Source organism: Cetorhinus maximus, chromosome 21, assembly GCF_964194155.1.
Source record: "Cetorhinus maximus chromosome 21, sCetMax3.hap1.1, whole genome shotgun sequence".
NCBI classification, from domain to species: domain Eukaryota; kingdom Metazoa; phylum Chordata; class Chondrichthyes; order Lamniformes; family Cetorhinidae; genus Cetorhinus; species Cetorhinus maximus.
In genome coordinates this window covers 48,580,879-48,596,830 of record NC_135899.1, presented here as the reverse complement: position 1 = coordinate 48,596,830, position 15,952 = coordinate 48,580,879, and the positions used below count along the sequence as shown (strand labels likewise).

Genomic DNA, 15,952 nt, shown 5'->3' with positions numbered 1-15,952 from the left:
CTGTACTCGGACTGTGAAAGTAGAGGTGGGAGGTGGCTGGGTAGTGCGGACCTCCCATGCCCGATCCGAAGCAAACCCTTACTACAATTTGAAAGCACTTGTTCTCCTACTGTTACATTTATCATTCCCCGTTGCGTGTCGCATTCGGCACTCTCCATGCTGTACCAAAGTTCCTCCTGTGGTGCGGGATGAGCAGTGATGATCCCCGACCTTGTTGCCAGTACTGATACGCCCTCGACCAGGATCGTAGACCTGTGGAGACATTAACATCGGCACTGGTTCTCATATCTACAAGTGCGCGTGTATCACCTGTCATAATTACCTCGTATGGTCCATGCCTGTTCGCTCTGAGCTCACCCTGACCATCACCTTATTCCCCACTTTGGGGTGTCCGTTGTTGCTCTTTGGATTTGCCTGTTTCCATATCCTTAATCATCTGTCAGTCTCTAACTTCTTCTCTCAACTCATGTAATTGCCTACTTAATTCCCTTACATTGTCCTGTATTTTTCCTTTCAGTGGCCCTACACCTCCTACCATAATGCCTTCAGGTAATTGCATGGCCATTCCTGTTATCATTTCAATGCGGTGAACCTGGTAGTCCAATTTGGTGTAGCCCTAAGGCGCATCAGAATGCTGGGCAATACTGTGGCCCAGTTGTTGCCTGTCTCCTGAATTGCTTAGGCTATAGATGTTTTTAAAGTTCAGTTCATCCTTTCCACCATCCCTGGACTCTGGGGGTGGTAAGGAATATGGAATTTCTGTTTAATCTCCATAAGATTACACACTTCTTTAATGACTCTCCCAGTGAAATGAGTTCCCTGTTCTGAATCCATCTGGGTCGGCACTCCCACTCCTTCCAGTTTACTCTCTCCTGCTGCTGTCTCATGTCAGACCTCAATTCCTTAAACAACTCTACACCTTCTTATCCTATCTTTCAATGGCTCAGTATCTTCACTTCCAGTGATGGTTCTCTCTGAGAACCGCTTAACTCTGCCTGTCATCAAGGTGTTAATCCTGTGGTTTTACTTTTTGTAGCTCACAGGCACATTAATATAATCAGTAATACAATTATTTAGCCTTTTTCCAGCTTTCCCTTTACCTGTATCCATCTTGTGGTAAATTGTTGTTAAGTATTATTTCTCCTTGCATTTCAATTCCTGAACTACAGATTCCACATAGTTTTACCTCTAAGTTTTTTCCCTGACCATGATCATCTTGATTCTCTTGAAGTCAGTTTCTCTATTGTCTTGATTGTTTAAAATGTTTCCTTACTCTTTAGGCCATATTAACTATTCCATTTCAACGAGGATCTCTGTCTCTAGATCTTTGCTTATCTCCCCCTGTGCAGTTCTAATGTCTCAGTTGATGGCCAGACTATCAAATTCATTTCCCTTAAAACAGTTTGTACATTATGTCCTCTTTCCCTAACTCATTCTCCTACTTGCCTCATACCATTTTACACATGCAACAGATACCATCTTATCTTGTTCAGGTTGCCTGGAGAGACTTTAAAATAAAGAAAATATTCTCACAACAATTTTAAAACAGAAGTCAAGCATTGACATGTTTTGCTTCCTTATCTTCTTCTCAAACAACATCTTATTGTCCCACTAAATTATGTCTGACTTTTTTTTGCTTTATCCCAGATTCATTAACTCAGCCAAAAAATGGATTTCTGTCAAACTTTGTCACAGTCTTGAGCTTAACTTCACGTTTTGGGAACAGACTTACAAGTACAAAAGCTTGCAGCATTTGAATTAGTGCCAATTGTTGTCAAACCTTTTTAAAATGAAAATTCCCTTTTGAGAACTTTATCAAGAACCAAACCTCAAATTTTTAAACTTTGTAAGAACTGTAATTTGCACTATCAAAATTAAAATAACCTGTTTTTCATGTGTAACGATTTGTATCCAAGTTATAATTTCCGTATGTCTATCGACACATTCTTTATCTTTAGATAGCATCCTCGTTATTCAAAGTAACCTGTTAAATTACACTGAACTTTACATCTCAAGATTGTCCGAAATTCAAATTCCAGTGCTTTTGGAAAGCAGGTTTCCTTTAATATTTAATTCATCTCTTCATAAGAAACCCCTTTTTACCCATTGGAACCACCTAGACCTTGAGTTTATGTCTTTTGGTTTTCCTAGAATCTTTCTGAATTTCAAGTAATTTTTTTTCCTCAGAATTTTAGAATACGAACTCGTATGTATGATGAAGCTGATGATGAGGGTTATTCCCTACTAGTCTGCAAGGGGGTGGTACAAGGGTTGGTTCATCTCAAACAAAGGCAAGCCCTGTTTTATCTTTACACAACCTTCAAATTACGATTTTTGCCAGAAATCTCAACTCAAACCTTATACTCAAAATTTTGGAATATTTGAATAAACCTTTCCTTTAATCTAATATGAGGCTTTTGACTCTGAAGTGCTCAACAAAATACAATTCAGGGAAGAAAACACATTAAAGCTCACATACAAATGCTTCATTGCACAGAAACAAACACATAGATAAAGGTACGTATCGATACTCCTATAATATTGAACTTAACTCTAAACGAAGCTTCGAGAAGCAGTGGGGGAATAAAGGGATCTTGAAGGCTCCACCTATAGGGACCTTCAAACTGACGAAAGCTCACATTTTCCCTCTGCTGCTTGTCAATTGCTCATTAACCCCCTAGGGGTACCTCTCTCTCTCTCTCTCTCTCTCCAGCACAAACAGCTCTTGTAACTTACATCAATTCATTTTTTCTTAAGTTACAGAAAATTCAGTAGCGGACTATCTACCTCCCTTAAAACATATTATAAACGCTCAAATCTGTCCCGATTAAAAGTTCCACCTGGTGGGAAGCTCTCTCCTTTACTTTGAGTCCATTTAACCCAATCAGAAACATATTTGACAATTTCAGGACCGTAATGGACATACATATAAGCATTTGGGGTTCTCTTCAAAGGGGGAACCTGGGGTTTCTTTGATGCCATATTTCCCATTTTTACTTAATAATATACACAAAAGAAAACACAGAAATTACTTACTTTTCACCTCCAGGGGACTCGAACCCCTGAGTATACTACTACTACTTTTTCACCTCTAGGGGACTCGAACCCCTGGGAATACTATTATTACTTTTCACCTCCAGGGGACTCGAACCCCTGGGAATACTGCTACTACTTTTCACCTCCAGGGGACTCGAACCCCTGGGTATACAACTACTACTTTTTCACCTCCAGGGCACTCGAACCCCTGGGAATACTACTACTACTTTTCACCTCCAGGGGACTCGAACCCCTGGGAATACTACTACTACTTTTTCACCTCCAGGGGACTCGAACCCCTGGGTATATTACTACTAACTTACACTAAACTACTGGCCAAATTAATCTCCCAAATATTTAAATAGACGACTTACCCTGAGAGTCAGCCACAGGCAGGCGAAGGCAGATCGCAGGTCAACGAACCCCAGAAGCCCAAATGGGTCTGCCGCGGACTGAGGAGTCCTTGAACCGCGAGGTCCTGACGCTGGCGCTCCGTGACTCAACCCCAGGGGTTAGTCATCTTGGTGGAACCTCCAGAAACTGTCGGAGATTAATCACACCGAGGCATCATTAATACATAGAAACCCCATTTATTACTTGTGCACAAGGGAGAACAATACAACGAGAGCTATTGTGCCGTCTCCAAGCAGAATACACAAACACTTGCTTAAAAGCATTTTACAACCAATCAGTAAATTTTGCACATCTCAATCCACTTATTTGCATACGTTAACTGACCAATCCATGTTTTAGTTAATTTCCATTCCTACACAACAGGTGCAGTGCCTACACACTTGGTTACCACAACTTTGATTACATTTGGCCCGAGAGAGAGAGACACATGGGATGTCTCAGGGCTCATCCTACAGTAGTCAGACAAGATGGTATTGTTCTTCAAGGTTGCAGTATTTTTCTCTTAGGCCTAAGCATTTAATTCAATTTCTCCATTAACCCTTTCAGTACTAAGTAGGTTCCCTATTTGTCTAGGCCACCACAGCAGCATCTTGAAATTTATGTTGTAATCAATTCGTCAGAAACAATTGTTTCTGCAGACCACACTCCTTTAAAGTTCCTGGACAAATTTTGAGACAGAAGTTCAGGGCTATTCAGATGGAGTTTATTACTACAACCATTTAATCTACAGGTTATACATGTGGCTGGATGAGAAAATCTGATGCCAGATGCATTGTCAAAAGTTTGAAGCTTGAAGGGAAAATTAGACATTTAAAACCTGGACACTGGACTGGAATGATTTCTTTTGATACTAAGGACTTGTATATATGTTGTTATGTTAATGCATGCACCTGGTATGTAATAGTGTAATCAGTATAGGAGGTAATGTAAGATGGGTTAAGAAAATGAAGCTGTCTTTTTAAATGATGATGGGTCATTTTTAGTAATGATGGGGTGTCAGGAAAATATAATAATTCTCATTGTGCTATTGGAATGTATTCTAAGGTAGGAATAGTGTGTGCCTGTGTGTGTCTGTGACTTAATTGAATTAAAGACAGCTGGTCTGAAGGCTTTGATGTGTCAGAAGAGAAGCTAGGTTTGAATTGTTAAATAGATAAACATGGCTGAAGCTTTAAAAATTGTATTTTTAGATAAACCAGAGTAATTTGAGTTTCAAAAGAGGCGGTGAAATGTTACACGTAGCCAGAAGAAGCCAAACAGTGTGTTTATTTTTTCCAAATCTTAGTGATAAAATTGGCACTATGAAAGATTTTTATTATTAGAAAAGTAGAGTTGAAAAGACCTATTGGGACAATAGGATTTACATTAAAAAGGGAAACATCTGTATAAAGGAGGTGAGCTTATGTACAAGAAGAAAGCATTCTAAGACCTAACAAATGTGAAAAGCCTCCAGCCTCTAAGCCTCATGTTGCTGTCTAAACGAACTGAAGTGAAGAAAACTCACTTTGAATTCAGCTGTTCAGGGTATAGTGTTATTTTGCCTGGGTCTTTTAAAATCCATGAGTAGAATTTTTCATCCCATCAGCAGGCGTGCGTCCGACCCAAACAGGAATGAAATAATGTGCGATGACCTCGGGCGAGCGTCCTGATGTCATCGCGCACTCTTGTAATATTTCATTTGGTGGATGCGCGAGAGAGGCGGCAGCGCGCCTGCCGACAATTAAAAGGCCTATTAAAGCCCTTAATCAATTAATTAAATTGAATTTTTCGCTGCCCGTCTAACCGTTTGGTTGGCGGACGGACAAATAAGCCAGGCGGCTTTTGCCTTTTTAACGTAACCTCATCCACACGTGGGTGAGGTTTTGGACAGTTAATTTTAAAAAATGGCCCGTAACTTCCATGCCCCCCAACGTCGGATTTGGGGGGGGTACCCCAAAGATGCGCTGGGGAATCCCTCTGGCATGTTCCCAGGCAAGGGTTTGCACAGCAATTGTCCAGAAGTGCAAACTTCCTCAGGACAATTGCGCTGCACTGGGAACCACCTGAAAATGCGATTTAAGTTGCAAACTTTGGATAGTTCCACCAGGATTATACCAATAGTCACCCAGAAAATGTTAGAAGAATTAAAACCTCTTTTAACTTCTGGGTAACTATTGTAAATACCCAGATCGACGCCACGGGGCACCTCAATTTCCCCCGACCTCCGACAACATCCCCACACCAACCTCTCCCTCCCTTTTGACATCGGACCCCCTCCCCCCACCCCCTTCTTTGAAGAAGATTCAATACAGACTTAAAACGTTAACTCTGTTTCTCTCTCCACAGCTGCTGCTGGACCTGCTGAGTTTTTTCCAGCATTTTCTGTTTTTGTTTCATGGGGTTGGACTGTTTGAGCACATTGACATGGTGGTGTCAGGAGTGGGTCAAATGGAAGGAGAGACTGTTTTGGTGCTTCAGGCAAGGGAGAGATGATTCCGGAGAATGCCTCTTCAATCACTTCCTGCATTATAGCCCTCACAGCTTCTTGTAGCACTGCTGAGTCTTGCTCTTCATCTGCATCCACCCATTCCTGATCCCCTTTTTCGTCTTCCTGCTCTACATCTTCCTCCTCAGGCAGCTCAAAGATAACTTCCCTTTGAGTGTAGAGCATGCTATAAGCGATTATGAATCTTGACATTCAGTCTGGGAGGAATCCTTCAATACAGCCTAATATGTCCTCTAAGCAGAATCATTGTTTCAGGATAACAATGCAGTGCTCAGTCAGAATCCTAGATGCTGCATGGCATTTGTTCTATTGGCATACTCCCTTGTCCTTAATACATTAACCTTGTTGATTCTGTAAACAACCCAATTCAAAAGGTACAATCTATATATAAGCAATAACCAACAAGTTAACTTTTTTGTTTGGAACTCTGTACTTCTTTCATATTTAATGTAGAATAATATGATATTACTGATGATTTCCTTTCCAGTACTTACACAATGCTGTCAACTATGAAGAAATTTAGAAAATAAATCATTTTTTGTAGTACATGTTTCTGACACTAGGTGACTAAGATAAAAAGTTTAAAACCTGGCAAAATGCCCCTCAACTTGATAAGCACGGAAAAATAAAATATAAGAAAACAAAAAAAGTAACTATACATGGACATAATTATAAGAATAGTTGCTCACGTTTTGCCTCAATTGAAAGGACTAATACAATAATTTGATAATGCCTCACAGATATACTGTAAAGAGAAAATCTAACCATCTCCCCTTGACATTAAATGACATTACTATCATTGAATCTCCCACCATCAACGTCTCATGAAGTCAGTGTTGTGAGTGTGAAGAAAATTCACCCTTGTCCGCTTGTGCAAATACAAAAAAAGCTGTTGGTCAGCAAAGTGTATAGAACTGGAACCCTGGTGCTTCACATTTTTAAAAGAAGATCTTCTTTCTTTTATCTATTACTTACTCCTGTGTCACACACATTTCCTGAGCAGATAACCTACTCTCCACTCTCTATTTGGCTTGCTTCCAAGCTAGCTGTAAGACCCATGGACGTAGCACTTAACTGTTATTTTTATGTCTGCCTCACTCCCTGAATAGCCTGCAAGGATAGCTGCTCGGTACATTGACAGGTGAGGAATGATAGACATGAATCTGGGTTCTACCTCACAGAGCTCCAAGACACATTGCCACTGTGCTGCACCTCTTCACCTTCTTCTTTTGGGTTCTTCTTCATCCAATTTATCCCTTTCCTTTGTTAAAGGTGATGACTCTCACGCAGATACATAGTTCCCCTCCGGTGACCATTCTTTACATTGAGACTTTGAGTCTTAGCAGGGCTTTTCATTATGTGCATATCATAGCTGCACTTGACCCTATCACATGCACACTTTCCATCAGGTAAAATACAGTAATCAGGCTAATTATAATTGATGCACCCTCAGCTGTCACCCCAGCCTAGCTTAATTAACTTGGGTCTATGTGGTTGAGGTCTACCCTGGGCAGTGTCTCTATCTGCTAGGTATATAAGGGATACTTATGGATTATTTATTAAATTATATATAATTCTTTCTTCCTTTTTTTCAGTTATGAATGACATTATAAGTACTATGTTCAATAAGAAGTTCATGGAGGAATTATTCAAATCTCAGGAACTGTATTCCAAGAAAGCCCTAAGAACCGTGTTTGATCGACTGGCTCACGCCTCCATTATGAGACTTAATCAGGCTAGCATGGACAAGGTGAATGGATCACTCTAGTGTAATTGCAGTGTTTAATCCTCTCAGCAATATGGGAGTCTTTTGGGTTTCTACAGAGTGTAGATTTATTCAAAAAATACAAATACAAAAATGGCTTGCAATCACCCCTAACAACCCTGACCTGAGTCAAGCTGTTGGAAGCAGGCATTCTTCACAGCTATGCTCTTTTGGATGCCTGAGTATTAAACAGTATGATGGAAAAAAAAAATAGCAGCGACCTGCAAAACTCTCAACTATCCAATCAATGAAAATTCACACCCCTAGCTCAAGCACTGGCTTCACGTATTAAAACATGTGGGAGAAACCATTGCTTGCCAAAGCCAAAGGTCACTACTCAGGAGGGGTGGGAAGAGGAAGAAAGAATTCTAGGGTGATTCTTGGTTGCAGAAAAGAATGTTTGTTTATTTTAACCCCATGTATATTTGGTATCTATGCTTTGTTTCCCTATAATATCCAGCTCTATGACCTGATGACAATGGCATTCAAGTACCAAGTGCTGCTCTGTCCACGGCCTAAAGACATCTTATTGGTCACGTTTAATCATATGGATGCAGTTAAAGAATTTATACGTGACTCTCCAAGCATTCTCAACCAGGTGGATGAGACATTCCGACAGCTGATCGAGGTGAGTGTTTTCTTCGCTTGATATAAGTCAATGTAACTAAGGCATATTTTGGACGAGGCATGTGAATAAGAATGTCTTGTAACACCGGTCTGCAGGCATCATTATGTGCACTATCTAGCAGATGTAATTGAGATTGATGGTGGGAAGGACTGTTTCAGGGACAGGTTCCTTTGACAACATGAGAGAGCTTGGGAAGAGTGCTCAAGGATAGGAATTTTGAGGAGGTGGGGTTATGATGGCAGAAAATAAAGGGGACAGTACCTGAGACAGGGGAACGGTTTACATTATCAGCTAGCAGGGGACTCAGAAGGCAAGTTGGGTGATCAACAGTTTGGTGGGAATAAGTTCAAGATGAGATCATGACACCATGCAGAACATTTGGAGAGAAATTAGAGAAAGATGCAAGTTCAGAATTAGAGCAAGGAGGGAACCTTAGGGGAAGTTTGGCTTGGTAGGCAAGGCAAAGAGAGGTGTGTGATGGAGTGGTGAGAGAACCAACAAGAAGAAAAAGCCTACTTGATCGCACTCTGACTAATCTACCAGCCGCAGATGCATTTGTCCATGACAGTATCGGTTGAAGACAAAGTCCTGTCTTCACATTGAGGACATCCAACACCTTGTGTGGCACTACCACCGTGCAATATGGTATAGATTTCAAACAGATATAGCAGCTCAAAACTGGTGCTGTGAGCTGTCAGCAGCAGCAGAATTGTACTTGAATCCAATCTGTAACCTCATGGCCTGGCATGTCCCTCACTCTACCATCAAGACAGAGGATTAACCCTGGTTCACTGAAGGGTGTGCAACACCTTGGCATAACTAAAAATATGATGCCAACTTAGTGAATCTACAGCACATGATTACATGCGTGCTAAACAGCAGAAGCAGCATGCTATAGACAGAGCTAAGTGATCCCACAACATGCAGAAGAGGCCCTTTGGCCCATCGAGTCTGCACTGACACGTGAGAAACACCTGACCTACCTAACCCCATTTACCAGCACTTGGTCCATAGCCTTGAATGTTATGATGTGCCAAGTGCTTATCCAGGTACTTTTTAAAGGATGCGAGGCAACCCACCTCCACCACTCTGCCAGGCAGTGCATTCCAGACCGTCACCACCCTCTGGGTAAAAAAGTTATTCCTCACATTCCCCCCCCACCCAAACCTCCTGCCCCTCACCTTGAACTCGTGTCCCCTCGTGACTGACCCTTCAACTAAGGAGAACAGATGCTCCCTATCCACCCTGTCCATGCCCCTCATAATCTTGTACACTGCGATCAGGTCGCCCCTCAGTCTTCTCTGCTCCAATGAAAACAACTCAAGTCTATCCAACCTCTCTTCATAACTTAAATGTTTCATCCCAGGCAACATCCTGGCGAATCTCCTCTGCACCCACTCCAGCACAATCACAATCTTCCTATAATGTGTCGACCAGAACTGCAGACAGTACTCCAGCTGTGGCCTCACCAAGGTTCTATACAACTCCAACATGACCTCCCTACTTTTGTAATCTATGCCTCAATTGATAAAGGCAAGTGTCCCGTATGCCTTTTTCACCACCCCACTAACATGCCCCTTCACCTTCAGAGATCTATGGACACACACACCAAGGTCCTTTTGTTCCTCAGAACTTCCTAGTGTCATGCCGTTCATTGAATACTTCCTTGTCAAATTACTCCTTCCAAAGTGTATCACCTTACACTTTTCAGGGTTAAATTCCATCTGCCACTTATCTGCCCATTTGACCATCCCGTCTATGTAGCCCAAGATACTCAACCTCACTATTAACCACCGGGCCAATCTTTGTGTTATCCGCAAACTTACTAATCCTACCCCCCACATAGTCATCTCTGTCGTTTATATAAATGACAAATAATAGGGGACCAAGCACAGATCCCTATGGTACGCCACTGGACACTGGCTTCCAGTCACTAAAGCACCCTTCTGTCAATACCCTCTGTCTCCTACAACTAAGCCAATTTTGAATCCACCTTATCAAATTACTCTGTATCCCATGTGCATTTGCCTTCTTTATAAGTCTCCCATGTGGGACCTTGTCAAAGGCTTTGCTGAAATCCATATAAACTATAACAACTGCACTACCCTCATCTACACACCTGGTCACCTCCTCAAAAATTTCAGTCAAATTTATTAGGCATGACCGCCCTCTGACAAAGCCATGCTGACTATCCCTGATCAAACCTTGCCTCTCCAAGTGGAGATAGATTCTGTCCTTCAGAATTTTCTCCAATAGTTTCCCTACCACTGACGTGAGACTCACTGGCCTGTAGTTCTCTGGCTTATCTCTACAACACTTCTTAAATAGCGGAACCACATTAGCTGTTCTCCAGTCCTCTGGCACCTCCCCTGTGGCCAGAGAGGAATTAAAAATTTGGGTCAGGGCCCCTGCGATCTCCTCCCTTGCCTCCCGCAGCAATCTGGGACACAAATCATCTGGACCTGGAGATTTTTCCACTTTTAAGCCTGCCAACACCTCCAATACCTTGTCGCTCCCTATATCAATTTGCTCAAGAACCTCGCAGTCTCTCTCCCCGAGTTCAATACCTTCATCCTCATTCTCTTGGGTAAAGACGGATGTGAAGTATTCATTCAACACTCTAGCGATGTCCTCTGGCTCCACCCATAGATTGCCCCCTTGGTCCCTTATGGGCCCTACTCTTTCCCTGGTGATCCTCTTCCCATTGATATACTTATAGAATATCTTGGGATTTTCCCTGCTTTTACCAGCCAGAGCTTTCTCATATCCCCTTTGCTCTCCTAATTGCTTTCTTAAGCTCCACCCTGCACTTTCTGTACTCCACTAATGCCTCTGCTGATTTGCTTCCCTTGTACCTGCTAAAAGCCTCTCTTTTCCTTCTCATCGTAAACTGAATACCTATGGTCATCCATGGTTCTCTGGGCTTGTTACTCCTTCCTATCACCCTAGAGGGAACATGTTGAGCCTGTACCCTCCCCATTTCCTTTTTGAATGCCCCCCACTGCTTCTCTGTAGATTTCCCCACAAGCAGCTGTTCCCAGTCTACCTTGGCCAGATACTGCCTTATTTTACTAAAATCCATTCTCCCCCAATCCAAAACATTTTTTTGCAACTTGTCTATTTCTTTGTCCATAACAAACTTAAACTGTACTGTGTTGTGGCCGCAATCACTAAAATGCTCCCCCACCACCACCTCAGCCACCTGTCCGGCTTCATTCCCCAGAATTAGGTCCAACACTGCGCCGTCCCTTGTTGGACTCTCTCATATTGACCTAAAAAGTTCTCCTGTACACATTTCAAGAAATCCACTCCATCTAAGCCCTTAACACTATGTCTATCCCAATTAATGTTGGGAAAGTTGAAATCACCTAATACAATTATCCTATTCTTATTGCTTTTACACACCTCCGCAAATTGTGCACATATTTGCTCCTCAATTTCCCGCTGACTATCTGGGAGTCTATAATAAACACCTAACAATGTGGCTGCTCCTTTTTTATTCCTAAGCTCTATCCACAAAGCTTCATTCGATGCCCCATCCAAGATATCATCTCTCCTTACTGCAGTAACTGACTCCTTAACTAATAAAGCAATGCCTCCTCCTCTTTTACCCCATCCTGTCTCGCCTGAAGATTCTATATCCCGGAATATTGAGCTGCCAATCCTGCCCCCCCTCAACCACGTCTCAGTGATGGCTACTATATCACAATTCCACGTGTCAATCCTCACCCTTAACTCATCCGTTTTACCTGTAATACTCCTGGCATTAAAGCAGAGGCCATCCAGCCTTGCCTTACTCCCTTGAAACTTAATACAGCTGTACTCCCTCTGACTTGATTGTTTTACTGTATTATGATGTGTCCCTATTCTGCTAACATTCTGTGGCCCCTCCCCCTGCCAAATTAGTTTAAACTCCTCCCAACAGCACTAGCAAACCAGCCGGCAAGGATGTTAGTCCCGCTCTGGTTCAGATGTAGACCATCCTGCTTGTACACGTCCTACCTTCCCCAGAAACGGTCCCAGGAATCTAAAACCCTCCCTCCAGCACCACCTCTTAAGCCACGTATTCATCTGCGCTATTTTCCTATTTCTAAGCTCCTGCCACATCAAGTTGTGAATGGTGGTGAACAATTAAATAACCAACTGGAGGAGGAGGTTCCACAATTGTTCCCATCCTCAATGATGGGGGAACCCAGCACATCAGTGCAAAAGACCAGGTTGAAGCATTTGTAATCATCTTCAGCCAGAAATACCACGTATGTGACACTTGGCCTCTTCCTGGGGTCTGCAGCATCACAAATGCCAGTCTTGGGCCTTGGTCTAGCTGGGACGTATAGTCAACTGTGTTTAGTACTGCGAAACAGATTACATGTTTCTGATTTGCTAGTTTTGGAATATAATGCATGACCTTTTGCCTTTTTCTGATTGACAGACGTACAGCTGCCTACCAGCAGGAGAGTTTCAGCTCATCAGACAAACCCTGCTGGTTTTCTTTCAGGACCTCCATATCCGAGTAAGTGCACTGAGTCCCTGCTTGGTCTGTGATACACCACGTATGCAACTGGGTGGAACTTACTGAGTCTGCAACTTCACAGTTGTATTGCAGAAGCGTTTATTGTCTAGTCAAGGAGTAGATGAGAACTTTATGCCTGTTTTTTGGGCCCTCACACCTATAGAAGCATAGTGTCCGTATAGAGAAATGGGGGTAATTTTAACTTTGGCCATTGTAAAATGTGCAATATTGGATTGACCGCTATTTATACACATGGCCTGATTTTTCCTTTTGATTGAAGTCGAAAAGATTCATGAAAGGATGCAGGAAAGATTAAGGAGAATGGTTCCAGGGATGAGAAAGTTCAGATATGAAGATAGATTGGAGAAATTGGGACTCTTTTTTCCTTGGAGCAGAGAAGGCTAAGAGGAGATTTGATAGAGGTATTCAAAATCTTGAGGGGTCTAGACAGAGCAGATAGGGAGAAACTGTTCCCACTAGTGAAAGGATTGAGAATGAGAGGGCATAGATTTAAACTAATTGACAAAAGAAGAAAAAGTGACATGAGGGAAAACTTTTTCACACAGCGAGTGGTTAAGGAATGCACTGCCTGAGAGTGTGGTGGAGGCAGGTTCAGCTGAAGCATTCAAAAGGGAATTTGACTGCTATCTGAAAAGGAAATCTGTACAGGGTTGTGGGGAGAAGATGGGAGAATGGCACAAAGGGAATTGCTCATTTGGAGAGCTGACCATGATGAGCCAAATGGCCTCCTCCTGCGCTGTGACAATTCTATGATGCTGTGAAATTTGGCAGAGGCAAAAATACAGGAAAGTATCAAAAATATAAACAGGAAGTGCCAGAAGAGTTCTGAAGAAGAGTCGTGTTCAACTCAAAACTCTTTCTCTCTCCACAGATGTTGCCAGACCTGCTGAGTAATTTCCAGTAATTTGTTTTTATTTCAGATTTCAAACACCACAGTATTTTGCTTTTATTTCAAGAAAATATTCTAACCAGCTTTAGGAAACTCTGGGAAATTCCTCTCCCACTCTCCTCCTGCCCACCCCACCCAAGCCAATCAAGCAAGCTCCAAGTGATTCTGGTAACTGATAATACCAATCTCTGCTAGCTCCCCTGCCCCCGCACCATCGACCAACTTAACACATCCCTTAAAACATCCTCATATCTCATTCCACTCCATTCTGAAGGACTGCAGTGAACCAAGTTAGAACACGTTTTGGTGATCTATTCCAGAGGTTGAGACGGTGCGAGGAAATAATCCTTGCCATCTAACCTAACTTTTTCTGGATGCTTCGGTAGTTGACTATCCTTCTGACACTCATTTCCTTACCTCAGAATGAGTGAGGGCAGAATAGTTGAGGACAGTGATTACTGTGCAGCAGCAAGAATCAGAAACCAAAGGATAGGAGGAATGAAGGAAAAAATAATAATGACAATGGTACCAGAAATGCATGCGTATACATGTCAGGAAAGGATGAACAGCCTTGGTCTCTTTTTTCTCTTCAAAAAAGGCAGCTGAGAGATGACCTATACAGGTCTTTAAAATTTCAGAAAAGTTTTGATAGAGTGGATGTATTATGACCCATGCAGTTGATAAAGCGAAGTTATTTAAAAATTCCAGAGGGAAACTTTAAACAACTGTCATAACCTATAATTTTAAGTGCTATGTTTGAGATGCGATTCTAAACTCAGGAATCAGACCACCAGTTCTTGAGCCTTTACGTTAACTAATTGAAACATTTTATTAATTTACATAGGTTAAAATATATGTACACGTGGCTACAAATTACTACTATCGTAACTTTTAACAAATTCCCAAACTAATCTCCATTAAGGCAACAGCAACCAACAGACTTAACCAAAACACCAGGCAAGGCATTTTCACTTTATGGATTCAAAATGAGTTCTTCTGTTTTGGTTGCTGTGGAGCCCGTTGGAGGCTTGCAGCTGCCTTTTGATCTTACATTGCCTCTGCCTGCACACCCGAAAACTACTGAAGTTATACCTACCAGCCCCATTGAATGTTAATTCTCATTGTATCAACAACCTCTTTTAACTTTACCTTTTAACAGTGAAACTCCATTCATTGTACCAATTTTATTAGTAATATAAACATATTGCTTGGTAGTTGTTCGAAAGGCGTCAAGTTTTCACCCCATTTCTTGGATGCTCTATTCAAAAAATGCATATGCACGCTATCACTCTTACATATAAAAACTAGTACATATCAAAGCACCCAAACTAGCTGGCTTTAATCCAATTAAGACATACCCGCAGACCAAGCCTCTGTTTTAAAAGAAAATTATTTTCCAAAATATTATATACATTAATAACGCTTCATGACAACCCCTCCTTATCGAAAAATGAACCGTCATAATTCTAAAAGATAGCTTCATTTTAATAACCCATCTCACACCATCTCCTATACTCATTACACTATTACATTACCAGATGCATGCATTAACATAACTATATATTATATATATGCACAAGTCCTTGGTATCAAATGAAATCACTCCAGTTCAGTGTCCATGTTTTTTTTTTAAATGTCCCAATTTCCTTTAAGTTTCAAACTCCTGATAATGCATCTGCGAACAGATTTTCTCTACGTAGAGTAAATGGTTGTAATAATAGACTCCATCTGAAAAGCCTTGCACTTTTGTCACGAAATTTGACCAAAAACCTCAAAAGATTATGGTCTGTATAAACAATTGTTTCTGATGAATTATTTGCAACATAAATTTCAAAATGCTGCATTGCTAACATCAAACTCAAAGTCTCTTTTTTGATTGTTGAATATCTTCTCTGTTGTAATTCAGTTTCCGTGAAAAATACCTTGCTTTTCAATTCCAGTGTCATCTTATAACAGTGCAGCCCCAATGCCTATATCGCTTGTGTCAATGGCCAACTTGAATTGCTTGGCATAATTGGGTACTACCAACACTGGTGTCATAGTTAATACAGTTTTCAAACTATCTAATGAATTCTGACACTCTAGTGTCCATTGAAACTTCTTGTCCTTTTTTAACAGTTCAGTCAGTGAAGCAATCACTTGGCTAAAGTTTGGTACAAATTTCCGGTAAAACCCACTCATGCCCAGAAATCTCAAAACTT

General features: G+C 41.5%; 1 protein-coding gene across 2 annotated transcripts in view; it reads left to right on the top strand.

Moving 5' to 3' along the window:
- oscp1b (organic solute carrier partner 1b) overlaps nt 1-15,952 on the top strand; it is a 69,007-nt gene that overhangs the window by 18,039 nt on the left and 35,016 nt on the right. For both annotated transcript variants that reach the window (XR_013580025.1, XM_078566911.1), the window contains exons 2-4: nt 7,531-7,685; nt 8,161-8,328; nt 12,761-12,841. Coding sequence is in view for 1 of the 2 variants with exons in the window: in XM_078566911.1 (XP_078423037.1) it covers nt 7,531-7,685; nt 8,161-8,328; nt 12,761-12,841 (404 nt within the window). In the remaining variant the exon portion in view is untranslated. The remainder of the gene's footprint in view (nt 1-7,530; nt 7,686-8,160; nt 8,329-12,760; nt 12,842-15,952) is intronic.